Source organism: Pristiophorus japonicus, chromosome 1 (assembly GCF_044704955.1).
Source record: "Pristiophorus japonicus isolate sPriJap1 chromosome 1, sPriJap1.hap1, whole genome shotgun sequence".
In the NCBI taxonomy this organism is placed as follows: Eukaryota; Metazoa; Chordata; class Chondrichthyes; family Pristiophoridae; genus Pristiophorus; species Pristiophorus japonicus.
Window position 1 is genome coordinate 71,337,855 of NC_091977.1, and position 14,554 is coordinate 71,352,408.

Consider the following 14,554-nt stretch of genomic DNA (forward strand, 5'->3'; position numbering starts at 1 on the left):
CCCATTATTAAGGAAGTGGTAACAGGGCACTTAGAAAATCATCTTTTAATTAGGCAGAGTCAACATGGTTTTATGAAAGGGAAATCGTGTTTGATAAATTTATTAGTTTTTTTGAGGATGTAACTAGCAGGGTAAATAAAGTGGATGTAGTATATTTGGATTTCCAAAAGGCATTCGTTAACAAAGAAACATAGAAAATAGGTGCAGGAGCAGGCCATTTGGCCCTTCGAGCCTGCACCACCATTCAATATGATCATGGCTGATCATGCGACTTCAGTACCCCATTCCTGCTTTCTCTCAATACCCCTGACCCCTTTAGGGCCACATCTAACTTCCTTTTGAATATATCCAACAAACTGGACTCAACAACTAACGTGCCGCATAAAAGGTAGTTAAGAAAGATAAGGGCTCATGGGTTTGAGGATAATATATTAACATGGATAAAGAATTGGTTAACAGACAGAAAACAGAGTAGGGATAAACAGGTAATTTTCTGGTTGGCAGGCTGTAAACAGTGGGGTGCCACAAGGATCAGTGCTTGGGCCTCAACTATTTACAATCTATATTAATGGTCTAGATGAAAGGACCGACTGCAGTGTATCCAACTTTGTTGATGATACAACGCAAGGTGGAAAAGTAAGATGTGAGGAGGACGTAAATAGCCTGCAAAGGGATATATATAGATTAAGTGAGTGGGAAATAAGGTGGCAGATGGAGTATAGTGTGGAGAAATGTGAGGTCATTCACTTTGGTTGGAAGAATAGAAAAACACTTTTTTTAAAAGGTGAGAAACTTTTAAATGTTGATGTTCAGAGATTTGGGTGTCGTTGTTCAAGAAACACAGCGGGTTAGCATGCAGGTACAGTAAGCAATTAGAAAGGCAAATGGCATGTTGGCTATTCTTGCTAGTTGGAATAGAAGTGTAAGGAAGACTTGCTACAATTCTACAGGGCTTTGGTAAGACCAAACCTGAAGTACTGTACACAGTTTTGGTCTCATTTAACCAAGGATATACTTGCCTTGTAGGCGGTACAACAGAGATTCTCTAGATTAATCCTTGGGATGAGAGGGTTGTTCTATGAGGAGAGATTGAGTAGATTGGACTTCTCCTCTCTGGAGTTGAGAAGAATGAGAGCCGATCTCATTGAAACATGTAACATTCTGAGGGGGATTGACAGGGTAGATGCTGAGAAATTGTTCCCCCTGGCTGAACAGTCTCAGGAAAAGGGGCCAGCCTTTTAAGACTGAGATGAGGAATTTCTTCTCTGAGGGTGGTGAATCTTTGGAATTCTCTGCTCTAAAATGCTGTGGATGCTTAGCGGTTGAGTATATTCAAGGCTGAGATAGATATGTTTTTGGACTCAGAGGGATTAAGGGATATGGGGATCGGGCAGGAAAGTGGAGTTCAGGTTGAAGATCCACCATGATCTTATTGAATGGCGGAGCAGGCTCGAGGGGCTGTATGGCCTTACTTGTTGCTCTTAGTTCTTATGTTTAAGTTCCTCAATCATGGAAAATTCTAGTTATTTTTTCTTTTGTCACTGAGTCAGTGAACTGAAAGTCTTACTGTAGATCAGCTGTCTTTCACGTTATGACTGGGTGGTGTTTGGGTCTCGCCTCGAGTTTTTAACCCAAGGTCAGGTCCCAGTTTCATTTGGGTCAAAAATTGTTTGCGCATCATCTGATCCAGCTTCACAATTTTGGATTGGGACATCATTTCCATTACGCAGATGTTCACATCCCAACTTATTCAGTTTCTCACACAAGGACATTTAGGCATTTTCAATGAAGAATAAAATCTTAGATTTTATATGGCACCTCATTCGGTGCAGAGGACATCCCAAAGTACTTCAAAACCAATGGATTACTTTCTGATGTGTAGTCATTGTTGTTATCTAGGCAACTGCGACAGCTAATTTGCACACAGCACGTTGCCGCAGATAGCAAATCCAGTCAATGACCAGATAATCTGTTTTTAGTGATACTGGTTGAGGGAGGAATGTTGATCAGGACACTGGGAGAATCCCCTGTTTTTTAAATCGACCCGTGAAATCTTTTACATCTCCCAGAGCAAAGAGATGTGGCTTTTGGTTTAACCTCTCATCCAAAAGATAGCGGGGGCTAAATTGGATCGCCCCCTAAAACAGGCCTGGGAATCGCGATGCGTGATGAACCCACACCCATTGCTTCCGATACAGGCAGTACACAAACTTCATGCTGTCTGCTAATTTAAATGATTGGCGTGTGCAGCTACCGCTAAACGCTGTTGAATGGCTGTACGTCTCACCAAGTTTATGCGAGACTAGCACCATTTAGTCTGCACTACATAAAGCCAGCCTGCACTTCCTAAAGGGAGGTGCAATCTGATTGAAGCAAATGCTGGAACTCTTTGTTGAGGAGACTTTGAGCAGGAAGAAGACTGAGTAATGATGCATATGGGGAGAAAGCATGCTCCAAGGTCCTGTGGTGCTGCACTTGAAGTCCTTGGTGGAGCAGGTGGACAGGAGGAGAGAGGTCCTCTATCCAAAGGGGGCCAGGGTAAACTCTGGAAAAGCAGTGGGAGCAGATAGCCGTGACGGTCAATGCCAGGAGTCAAGCCCTGAGGACCAGGATGCAGTGCCGCTAGAATTTCAATGGCCTCATGGGTGGTCAAAGTCAGTGAATCCATGTTCAAAAGCCATTTCCTACCAACTGCACCAATAGCCTCACACACTGTGCAATGCAACACACTTCAATCACTCACCTACCAACAATCTCTAGCAATCAAGACACATACATCACATTCATTGCTTCACTTCACCTTCACATACTTACCACTGCTGCAAAACTCACCCACATCTCACAGCTTGCACGCACTGTCAGCTATTCAACCATGACAGACACATCACCCGAACACATTGCACTCAGTGACACACTTGCCTTTCTCTTGCAGGAGAAGTTGGTGCATAATTGGAGACAGGAGGAGCTAACCGGTGAGGGACAGGCACGGCTGCATGACCTTATCCCGATGGAGGATACGGTGCTTGCCATCATTGGAACGGCCATTGCCAGCGGCGAGGCTAAAACCATTGAAAATCACGTTGTCCTCATACCTAATTGTCAATTTCGCATCCCAGTTCACCCTCATCCCACAATTTCTTTTAATTTAAAAGCTGCAGATGGTTTAAGCATGCATCTCTTATTTACCTTGCTACCACCCCGACACCGCAACACTTTCTCCTTTCAGTTACCCAAGAACCAACCCTGGCCAATCAGTGGTGGAACAGGAACTAGGCAGTCATGATGAAAACGCAGTACCATTACTCAATTTCACTTTCACAGCCACCAGCTCAGGTACTGACACTGTAATTTAGAAACATAGAAACATAGAAAATAAGTGCAGGAGTCAGCCATTCGGCCCTTCGAGCCTGCACCACCATTCAATAACAACATGGATGATCATTTCTCAGTGCCCGTTTCCTGCTTTCTCTCCATACCCCTTGATCCCCTTAACCGTAAGAGCCATATCTAACTCCCTCTTGAATATATCCAATGAACTGGCATCAACAACTCTCTGCGGCAGGGAATTCCACAGGTTAACGACTCTCTGAGTGAAGAAGTTTCTCCTCATCTCAACCCTAAATGGCCTACCCCTTATCCTGTGTCCCCTGGTTCTGGACTTCCCCAACATCGGGAACATTCTACCCGCATCTAACCTGTCCCGTCCCATCAGAATCTTACATGTTTCTATGAGATCCCCTCTCATCCTTCTAAACTCCAATGTATAAAGGCCCAGTTGATCCAGTCTCTCCTCATATGACAGACCAGCCATCCTGTGAATCAGTCTTGTGAACCTTCGCTGCACTCCTTCAATAGTAAGGCCCTGTACAACTGCAGTAAGATCTCCCTGCTCCTGTACTCAAATCCCCTAGCTATGAAGGCCAACATACTATTTGCCACCTTCGTCGCCTGCTGTACCTGCATGCCAACTTTCAATGACTGATGAACCATGACACCCAGGTCTTGTTGCACCTCCCCTTTTCCTAATCTGCCGCCATTCACATAATATTCTGTCTTCGCGTTTTTGCCCCCAAAGTGGATAACCTCACATTTATCCACATTATACTGCATCTGCCATGCATTTGCCCACTCACCTAACCTGTCCAAGTCACCCTGCAGCCTCTTAGCATCCTCATCACAGCTCACACCGCCACCCAATATCTGCAGATATTGGAGATATTAATTCTTTCATTTAAATCATTGATGTATATTGTAAAGAGCTGGGATCCCAGCACTGAGCCCTGCGGCACTCCACTAGTCACTGCCTGCCATTCGGAAAAGGACACATTTATCCCGACTCTCTGCTTCCTGTCTGTCAACCAGTTCTCTATCCACGTCAGTATATTACCCCCAATACCATGTGCTTTTATTTTGCACACCAATCTTTTGTGTGGGACCTTGTCAAAAGCCTTTTGAAAGTCCAAATACACCACATCGACTGGTTGTCCCTTGTCCACTCTACTAGTTACATCCTCAAAAAATTCCAGAAGATTTGTCGAGCATGATTTCCCCTTCATAAATCCATGCTGACTTGGACCGATCCTGTCACTGCTTTCCAAATGCGCTGCTATTTCATCTTTAATAATTGATTCCAACATTTTCCCCCACTATCAATGTCAGGCTAACCGGTCTATAATTCCCTGTTTTCTCTCTCCATCCTTTTTTAAAAAGTAGCGTTACATTAGCTACCCTCCAGTCCATAGGAACTGATCCAAGCTTTCCAAATGTGCTGCTGTTTCATCCTTAATAATTGATTCCAACGTTTTCCCCACTACTCATGTCAGGCTAACCGGTCGATAATTACCCGCTTTCTCTCTCCCTCCCTTTTTAAAAAGTGGTGTTACATTATCTACCCTCCAGTTCATAGAAACTGATCCAGAGTCGATAGACTGCTGGAAAATGATCACCAATGCATCCACTATTTCTAGGGCTACTTCTGGGATGCAGACTATTAAGCCCCGGGGATTTATCGGCCTTCATTCCCATCAATTTCCCGAACGCAATTTCCTGTCTAATAAGGATATCCTTCAGTTCCTCCTCCTCACTAGACCCTCGGTCCCCTAGTACTTCCAGAAGGTTATTTGTATCTTCCTTCATGAAGACAGAACCAAAGTATTTGTTCAATTAGTCTGCCATTTCTTTGTTCCCCATTATAAATTCACCTGAATCCGACTGCAAGGGACCTACGTTTGTCTTCACTAATCTTTTTCTCTTCACAAGAAGCTTTTGCAGTCAGTTTTTATGTTCCCAGCAAGCTTCTTCTCGTACTCTATTTTCCCTCTCTTAATTAAACCCTTTGTCCTCCTCTGTTGAATTCTAAATTTCACCAAGTCCTCAGGTTTGCTGCTTTTTCTGGCCAATTTATATGCCTCTTGCTTGGATTTAACACAATTTCCCTTGTTAGCCAAGGTTGAGCTACCTTCCCCGTTTTATTTTTACTCCAGACAAGGATGTACAATTGCTGAAGTTCATCCATGTGATCTTTAAATGTTTGCCATTGCCTATCCACCGTCAACCCTTTAAGTATCATTTGCCAGTCTATTCTAGCCAGATCATGTCTCAAACCATCGAAGTTACCTTTCCTTACGTTCAGGAACCTAGTTTGTGAATTAACTGTGTCACTCTCCATCTTAAAGAATTCTACCAATGTTATGGTCACTATTCCCCAAGGGGCCTCGCACAACAAGATTGCTAATTAGTCCTTTCTTATTACACATCACCCAGTCTAGGATGGCCTGCCCTCGAGTTGGTTCCTCAACATATTGGTCAAGAAAACCATCCCTAATACACTCCAGGAAATCCTCCACCACCGTATTGCTACCAGTTTGGTTAGCCCAGTCAATATGTAGATTAAAGTCACCCATGATAACTGCTGTACCTTTATTGCATGCACCCCTAATTTCTTGATTGATGCTGTCCCCAACCTTACTACTACTGTTTGGTGGTCTGTACACAACTCCCACTTGCGTTTTCTGCCCCTTGGTATTCCGTAGCTCCACCCAAACCGATTCCACATTATCCAAGCTAATGTCCTTTCTTACTATTGCATTAATTTCCTCTTTAACCAGCAATGCCATCCCACCTCCTTTTCTTTTCTGTCTATCCTTCCTAAGTGTTGAATACCCCTGGATGTTGAGTTCCCAGCCTTGGTCACCCTGGAGCCATGTCTCCATGATGCCAGTTACATCATACCCGTTAACTGCTATCTGCGCAGTTAATTAGTCCACCTTATTCCGAATACTCCTCGCATTGAGGCACAGAGCCTTCAGGCTTGTCTTTCTAATACATTTTGCCCCTTTAGAATTTTGCTGTAACGTGGCCCTTTTTGTTTTTTGCCTTGGGTTTCTCTGCCCTCCACTTTTACCCTTCTTCTTTCTATCTTTTGCTTCTGCCCCCATTCTACTTCCCTCTATCTTCCTGCATAGGTTCCCATCCCCCTGCTGTATTAGTTTAACTCCTTCCCAACAGCACTAGCAAATACTCCACCTAGGACATTGGTTCCGGTCCTGCCCAGGTGAAGATCGTCCACTTTGTCCTGGTCCCACCTCCCCCAGAACCGGTTCCAATGTCCCAGGAATTTGAATCCCTCCCTTCTGCACCACTCCTCAAGCACGTATTCATCTGAGCTATCCTGCGATTCCTACTCTGACTAGCACGTGGCACTGGTAGCAATCTTGAGATTACTACTTTTGAGGTCCTACTTCTTGATTTAGTTCCTAGCTCTCTAAATTCGTCTCGTAGGACCTCATCCCGTTTTTTACCGATATCGTTGGTACCTATATGCACCACGACAACTGGCTGTTCACCCTCCCTTTCCAGAATGTCCTGCACCCGCTCCGAGACATCCTTGACTCTTGCACCAGGGAGGCAACATACCATCCTGGAGTCTCGGTTGCGGCTGCAGAAACGTCTCTCTATTCCCCTTGCAATTAAATCCCCTATCACTATAGCTCTCCCACTCTTTTTTCCTGCTCTCCTGTGCAGCAGAGCCACCCATGGTGCCATGAACTTGGCTGCTGCTGCCCTCCCCTGATGAGTCATCCCCCCCCCAACAGTACCCAAAGCAGTGTATCTGTTTTGCAGGGGGATGACCGCGGGGGACCCCTGCACTACCTTCTTTGCACTGCTCTTCCTGTTAGTCACCCATTCCCTATCTGACTGTGCACTGTTTGCCTGCAGTAAGGCCAACTCACTAAACGTGCTATTCATGTCATTCTCAGCATCATGGATGCTCCAGAGTAAATCCACCCGCAGCTCCAGCGCCGCAATGCGGTCCGTCAAGAGCTGCAGGCGGATGCACTTCCCACACACTTCGAAGATACCTTCGAGGCAGGATCTGCACGTGGTGAGACACTGGGCATGAATGGGCAGGGGACAAGGGTAGTGCAGGTGCCTGTTTGCCGGAGGGCAAGGTCACACATGAGTTCTGCTGTCAAGGACTCAGATGAGCATTTCGATGGTACGGGCTACAGAAGAATGCTTGGTACATTGGGTAGCCTGCCAGAAAACCTGCATGCAATGTCAAGGAGCACGGAGGAGTCCAGCACCAACCTGGCACAGAGTTTGATTAAAGCGTGGTGTCCATCCTTTCGAGCATATAAGTGGTGGACAAGTCCATTCACACTTGCCGACCCAACCATCGATGCAGCATCTGATGGCCGATGTCTCAGCTTCCCACTCCAGAGACTTGAGCACAAAAATCTAGCTTGACTCTCCAATGCAGTACTTGAGGGAGTGCTGCACTGTCGGAGGTGCTGTCTTTCAGATGAAATCTTGAACCGAGGCCCCGTCTGCTCTCAGATGGACATAAAATATCCCATGGCACTACTTTGAAGAAGAGCAGGGGAGTTATTCCCCGATGTCCTGGCCAATATTTATCCCTCAATCAACATCACTGAAACAGATTATCTGGTCATTATCACATTGCACTTTGTGCGAGCTTGCTGTGTGCAATTTGGCTATCACATTTCCTGCATTACAACAGTGACTACATTTCAAAATGTACTTCATTGGCTGTAAAGTTTATATAATGCTTTTCGTGCAAAAAAAACACCCAAGGCTCTGCACAGAGGCGTAATCAGACAAAAATGGCCACCAAGCAAGGAAGGAGATCTTAACTCAATCAAATGATGGAAAGAGCAGTCGTTAATGCATGAATCACCAATATTATTTCATGGCTTTCACAGAAATCTTACTCTGGAGAGAACACGGCCAGTGCCATCGCTCGCTCCTGTGCTGCTACTGCTTTGACGCTCCTTGTTCCTGTTTTTATCACATCACGCAAAGAGAGCATTGAGGAGGTCCTGAGCATTCTCACTGCGGGTTTACCGGGAAAACCAAATGCTGATGAGTCTCAGGCTGTTCAGTTTCACACAGGGCTGGCCATGGGAATGTTCCTGTCCCGCTTATATGAGGAACGTATGAGGTAACTATTGAAGAAATACACTCACTCTTTCCGGCATTCACAAGGGCATACAATGTTCCAGAATTGGCGGTGGTTCACCAAGAGCTTTGTTGTGCAAGAGGACTGATTGTAAATAAGGAAGTATTTTTTTCTAAAATGTTGTTGGTATGACAGTCTAGCGGCAGGGTACATTGGTCTACTCGAGCCTTCTGCCACAGCGGAGCGGTGGCATCGTTTTGCTTTGGCTGTTCCTCATTCTGTTTAGTTCCCAATTTTAAAATGGGGCCATCAGAGACAAATACCCTTAGAGTGCAATGAAAAATTGTATGGTGAGTTAAGGCACTCCTTTCAACTTGCATTTATATAGCACCTTTAATGTAGAAAAAAGTGTGAATTAACAGCGGTGTAAACAGACAAACATGGATGCTGAGCCAAAGAAAGAGATCTTAATGAAATGTTGAATTAGAGCAGTCTTTATAAAGTATGAATCACTGATTTTATTTTATGGGCGGGATGGAATAGAGAAAGAAAATAAGTTTCTTCTTGTCAAAGGATTCCAGGTGAGAATGGGGAGGATTGACAGGATGTTCGATAGTTCATCACTCTTCAGTACAGCTGTGTCTTTAATCATGACAATCTGATGTAGGAGTGAGAACTGCTTACCCACTCTTGTGTCCTTTGAGCTACAATTAGGTGGAAAGATTTAATAATATCAGCGGAGCTATTACTTGGTGCTCTTTGAAGTTATTGTAATTTCAAATTAAAACATCATTCTTAGTTTAATTAGTTTTTAACGCTAACAGAAAGAGAAGTGACGATCAAAAACACGTGATTGCTATTGTAACTGGGAAAATACAGATAAAATAAATCTTTAAAATTGTAGTGTTCAAGATCGTCAGGAAATTAGCATCTTAAATATACAACATTTCTGTAATGGACTTTCCCCTATGGGAGTATTGCAGGCAAAGTATTCAATAATGCATTAATGTTCTGGAACTTTAGGTGAAACAGAAGTCATGTATGCAATAGCTACCATTTAGAATTAGAGTTGATTTTGAATTCCGAGTGCTTCTCATCCCTCCCGCCCCGTCAAAATTTATCTAGGCCCAATTGGGGTTTACGAGCACAGCATGCACTATTTCAAACTATTTCATGCTTGAATTTACAGAATATACAAAATCAGTTCTTGAGCATAGGTGATGTATGTCTATTTAATATCTTCTCTCATCTTTTGTGCAGTGATGTCTCAGGGCAGAAGATGAATTTGCTGCTCATGAAGTCCCTCGATGCACTGGAGAAATGTTGCTTTGATACAAGCTTGGAATACAAGTATGGTTTGATTAGTTTTTTTAAAAATTTAACTTAAGTTATGGTCTTAGAATCAGTAACTGATAATGAACATGTTAGATAGACAAATAAATTCTTTAAAAGGTAAATTCATAACAATTAGGACTGGAAATTGACCTTCGTCCCATTCGGGGGCGGTAACCTGCTGGGACGTCCTGGCCCCGACGCGGAATTGGGCCGTGTGTCCCTCAAAGGAAGTGGAGCGCTGTCTCCGGAGCTCTGCTTCCTTTGATGGGTGCTCCTGGGCCGTTAGAGCAGCACTGAATCCAGCGGCGTGAGGAGCAGGCCAACGTGACACAGATGCTAACATGCTACAAGGCCCCTCCGCTTCAATTAAAGGGGAGGGTCGCTGCGCACTCTGCAGACCTTTTGGTGGCCGCCACTGGGCTACCAGGGGCATGATCAACCGAGCCGGCAGCCTGGCACTCAAAATGGAGTGTAGGGCTGCATAATGGTGGCCTGGTTGACAAGAGGGCCGCCATTGTTGGGCCCACGCAAGAGATGGCCGACAAATAAAAATGGCGGACCGGGGTGCTAAAGGCCTCCCCTTTAAGGGGCACCCTGGTGGCAGATGTCCGCCAACTGCGCGACCTGCGAGGCTAGTGTTGACATCCATCCGAGCCAGCCTCATGGCCCATGGGACAATGTCCCCCATGGGCATAAAGGGGTTGGCACAGGACGGTGAGGGGTCAGCGTGCAATTTCCCAGGTGGCCCTTCCCCCTGGAAAAACCGCCATTACGCCCCGAGAGGTTGGCGCCTATTCAAAGGGGCAATTTCAGCCCCTTAGATTTCTTTGTTTGCACATCCTGCCAACTCAGTGTGGAGACAACCATTTCAAACCATGCTTCTCTCTTGAAAATGCATTCAGCAAATAAGTCCCTAATCTAAATCAATCTATTCCCCAATTATGTAAAGTGGAAATTGGATGCATAATTTTATCTCTGACAGGTGGTATTTATCAGCAATTTTCTTGTTGCTGGCGATACTAAAAATTGTAGTCTCATGTTTATGTACTGTAGTGGCTATGTTGGCTGCCACTGAACAAGTTTCAGGTAATGTCACTTGTGCAGCGAGTAGAATCTATTTATCTTTTGAAAAGTAATTAAAAAGACATTGGTTTAGAAATTCGTCTCGGGCAGTGGTGCAAAGTGGGCATTATTGGATTGGCCGCCTGTTAAACACAGCGCCTGATCATCAGTACTATTGACTGCAATGGAGTGAATATCAGGCGCTGTGTATAACGGGCAACAGATCCGACACCGTCTATTTTGCGCCACCTCCCGAGACAAATTTCTAAGCCAAAGTTCTTATATTATGCACATCGAACATTGTCGCACAGAGTGTGGAATGTCGAGCCATGGTCAAGCTAACTGATCAGGGATACAAGATCAGCCTTCTGTTTGCCTCATGCCTGCTAGTGATTGCGCCAAATTTAAAAAAGGGGAAAAGCAGGTAGTGGATCAATAATGCAACTGAAACAACCCCTCGTTTTCCCCCCCCCCCCCCTCTCCCCTCCCCTTTTATTGATTGTCCTTCTCCTCAGAGGTCATGGGGCAACTTGTTACCAGCAGCACTCATTGAATCTAGAACTACAGGGCATAGTCTCAGAATAATGGGTCGGCATTTAAGACTGAGATGAAGAGGAATTTCTTCACTCAGTGGGTTATGAATCTTTGGAATTCTTTACCTGAAAGGACTGTGGATGCTGAGCCATTGAGTATATTCAAGGCTGAGACAGATAGATTTTTGGACTCTAGGGGAATCAAGGGATATGGGGATCGGGCAGGAAACTGGAGTTGAGGTCGAAGATCAGCCATGATTTTATTAAATGGCGGTGCAGGCTCGAAGGGCCGTATAGCCTACTCCTGTTCCTAATTCTTATGTTGTTATCTTCTTACTCAGTTACAGGGGAAATGGTAACCCTGCCAGTGCTGCAGATTTAGCAGCGTGTGCCTATTAGGAGTTTCCAAAGTCTTTGCTAACAGTCTAAATTAGAGATTTTAACAGGATTATTGCTGCTACGTCATCACCTGAGCATGTAGTCTGAATGGCTTGAAATTTGTGGAGCTTTACATTTCAGAATGTGAACTTCACTTTGTTTTCTTTTCCATAATGTTAACCATTACACCTGGGCTCAAAACACTTAGTGCTGACGAGCAGTATCTTGTTTACAAGGATTCATAAACCTGAAGGCAGAATAATTATTCCTCCCCCTCATCTAATGATACTCAGGAGTACACTTCGTGTATGACTTCTGCTCCACTGATCTGCTAATCCAGTCCCTACATCCATCTTCGTTTTGCTGTGAAAAATTTGTGTAAAGTTACTTAATGATCATCTGTCCTGGGAACAGGATACCCACTTGGCAATATAATATGCTGCATGAAAGGGTTAATTAAATATAGTAATTCCTAACTTTAGTTTTATAGCCTGTCAATAGTAATTTCTGTTATATGGAACAATCAATGTCAGCCATGCAGAGGGTGGAGAATAAACAGTCTCTCAGGCTCCAGTGATGATTTTAATGATGTGTGTTGTTTTTTATTTTTGCAGTACAGGATGCATCCTGGGAGTGGGCCTGGTTCTGTCCCTCATGAGTCACAGCAGCCAAACAGAATCCCGTGTGCATGTTTCTGTCACCCTTGGTAAACTCTGTAGCAGCTTGGATGAAAGTGTGACTCAGAGCAGGGTACTGCAAGAGGTAGGATAGTTCAAAAGTATTGTGTTTATGTACAGGAGGAAGAATTGTTTCAACCTTTACAGTATCATGTACATTTTACCAATATTGCAACTGAACTGAAGCAGATAAACCTCTAATAAATCAGCGCCTAAAATCCTGGTCCAGGCCCAGAATTCTGCTCCATTTCTTGCCAGAAGCCATTTTCTGATGGTGAGGGAGAATGCAACCTCCCCACCCCCATCAAGGAGGCATATTGGGGAAGTACCTGGGCTACCCTGTATGCCCTTATGAAGCTACAGCTGAACTCTTGCAGGCTGTTGTGCGTTACGCTGAGAAGGGGCGCGCGTTACACTGAGGTCCCAGTAGAGACAAAGGTAATGCAACCTGGATTAGTCTCTGCAGATGTTTCCCTTTGGAGCCAAAGATTTTTATAACATTTCTTTGACTCAAGAAGAGCCTTGAGGACACTTAGGATTGGTGAGTAGTTTTTCTTCTTTTTCTTTTCCTTTATTAGTAGATAACCTTTGACATTGTTGCCAAATTAAATTAATTAAGGATTAAGTCAAGGCAAGAGAGCCCGTGTCATGCTCCTCCTATGCTATGTGGGAAATCAGGGACGCTTCCAGTGTCCCTGACGACTACATGTGCAGGAAGTGCATCCTGCTACAGCTCCTGACAGACAGCATTGCGGCACTGGAGCTGAACATGGATTCACTCTGGAGCATCCGTGATGCTGAGGATGTAGTGAATAGCACTTTTAGTGAGTTGGTCACACCGCAGCTAAAGGTTACTCAGGTAGATAGAGAATGGGTGACCATCAGGCAGAGCAGTGGAAGGAAGGTAGTGCAGGGGTACCCTGCCGTCATCCCCCTCCAAAACAGATACACCACCTTGGGTGCTGTTGTGGGGGGGGGATGACTCACCAGGGAAGGGCAGCTGCAGCCAAGTTCATGGCACTGTGGGTGGCTCTGCTGCACAGGAGGGCAGGAAAAAGAGTGGGAGAGCTATAGTGGTAGGGGATTCTATTTTAAGGGAAATAGATAGACGTTTTTGTGGCCGCAATCGAGACTCCAGGATGGTATGTTGCCTCCTGGTGCAAGGGTCAAGGATGTCTTGGAGCGGCTGCAGGACCATTTTGGAGGGGGATGGTGAACAGTCAGTTGTCGTGGTGCATATAAGTATCGACGATATAGGTAAAAAACGGGATGAGGTCCTACAAGCTGAATTTAGGGAGCTAGGAGTTTAAATTAAAAAGTAGGACCTCAAAGGTAGTAATCTCAGGATTGCAACCAGTGCCACGTGCTAGTCAGAGTAGGAATTGCAGGATAGCTAAGATGAATATGTGGCTTGAGGAATGGTGCAAGAGGGAGGGATTTAAATTCCTGAGACATTGGAACCAGTTCTGGGGGAGGTGGGTCCAGTATAAACCGGACGGTCTGCACCTGGGCAGGACCGGAACCAATGTCCGAAGGAGAGTGTTTGCTAGTGCTGTTGGGGAGGGGTTAAACTAATATGGCAGGGTGATGGGAATCTATGCAGGGAGACAGAGGGAAGTAGAATGGGGGCAGAAACAAAAGATAGAAAGAAGTAAAAGTAAAAGTGGAGGGCAGAGAAACCCAAAGCAAAAATCAAGAAGGGCCACATGACTGCAAAATTCTAAAGGGGCAAAGTGTGTGAAAAAGACAAGCCTGAAGGCTCTGCCTCAATGTGAGGAGTATTCGTAATAAGATGGACAAATTAACTGCGCAGGCAGCTATTAACGAATATGGTATAATTGGGATTACGGAGACATGGCTCCAGGGTGACCAAGGCTGGGAACTCAACATCCAGGGGTATTCAACATTTAGGAAGGATAGACAGAAAGGAAAAGGAGGTGGGGTCGCGTTGCTGGTTTAAGAGTAAATTAACGCAATAGTAAGGAAGGACATTAGCTTGGATAATGTGGAATCTATATGGATAGAGCTGCGGAAAACCTAAGGGCAGAAAACGTTAGCGGGAGTTGTGTACAGACCACCAAACAGTAGTAGTGAGATTGGGGACAGCATCAAACAAGAAATACGGGATGTGTGCAATAAAGGTACAG

The 14,554-nt window shown here is 44.9% G+C and overlaps 1 protein-coding gene across 3 annotated transcripts in view; it reads left to right on the top strand.

The window, feature by feature from the left end:
• Window positions 1–14,554, top strand: part of focad (focadhesin) — a 343,322-nt gene that overhangs the window by 228,583 nt on the left and 100,185 nt on the right. For all 3 annotated transcript variants that reach the window (XM_070881054.1, XM_070881035.1, XM_070881044.1), the window contains 3 exons: window positions 8,226–8,464; window positions 9,683–9,772; window positions 12,345–12,492. In XM_070881054.1, the coding sequence (XP_070737155.1) occupies window positions 8,226–8,464; window positions 9,683–9,772; window positions 12,345–12,492 (477 nt within the window). The remainder of the gene's footprint in view (window positions 1–8,225; window positions 8,465–9,682; window positions 9,773–12,344; window positions 12,493–14,554) is intronic.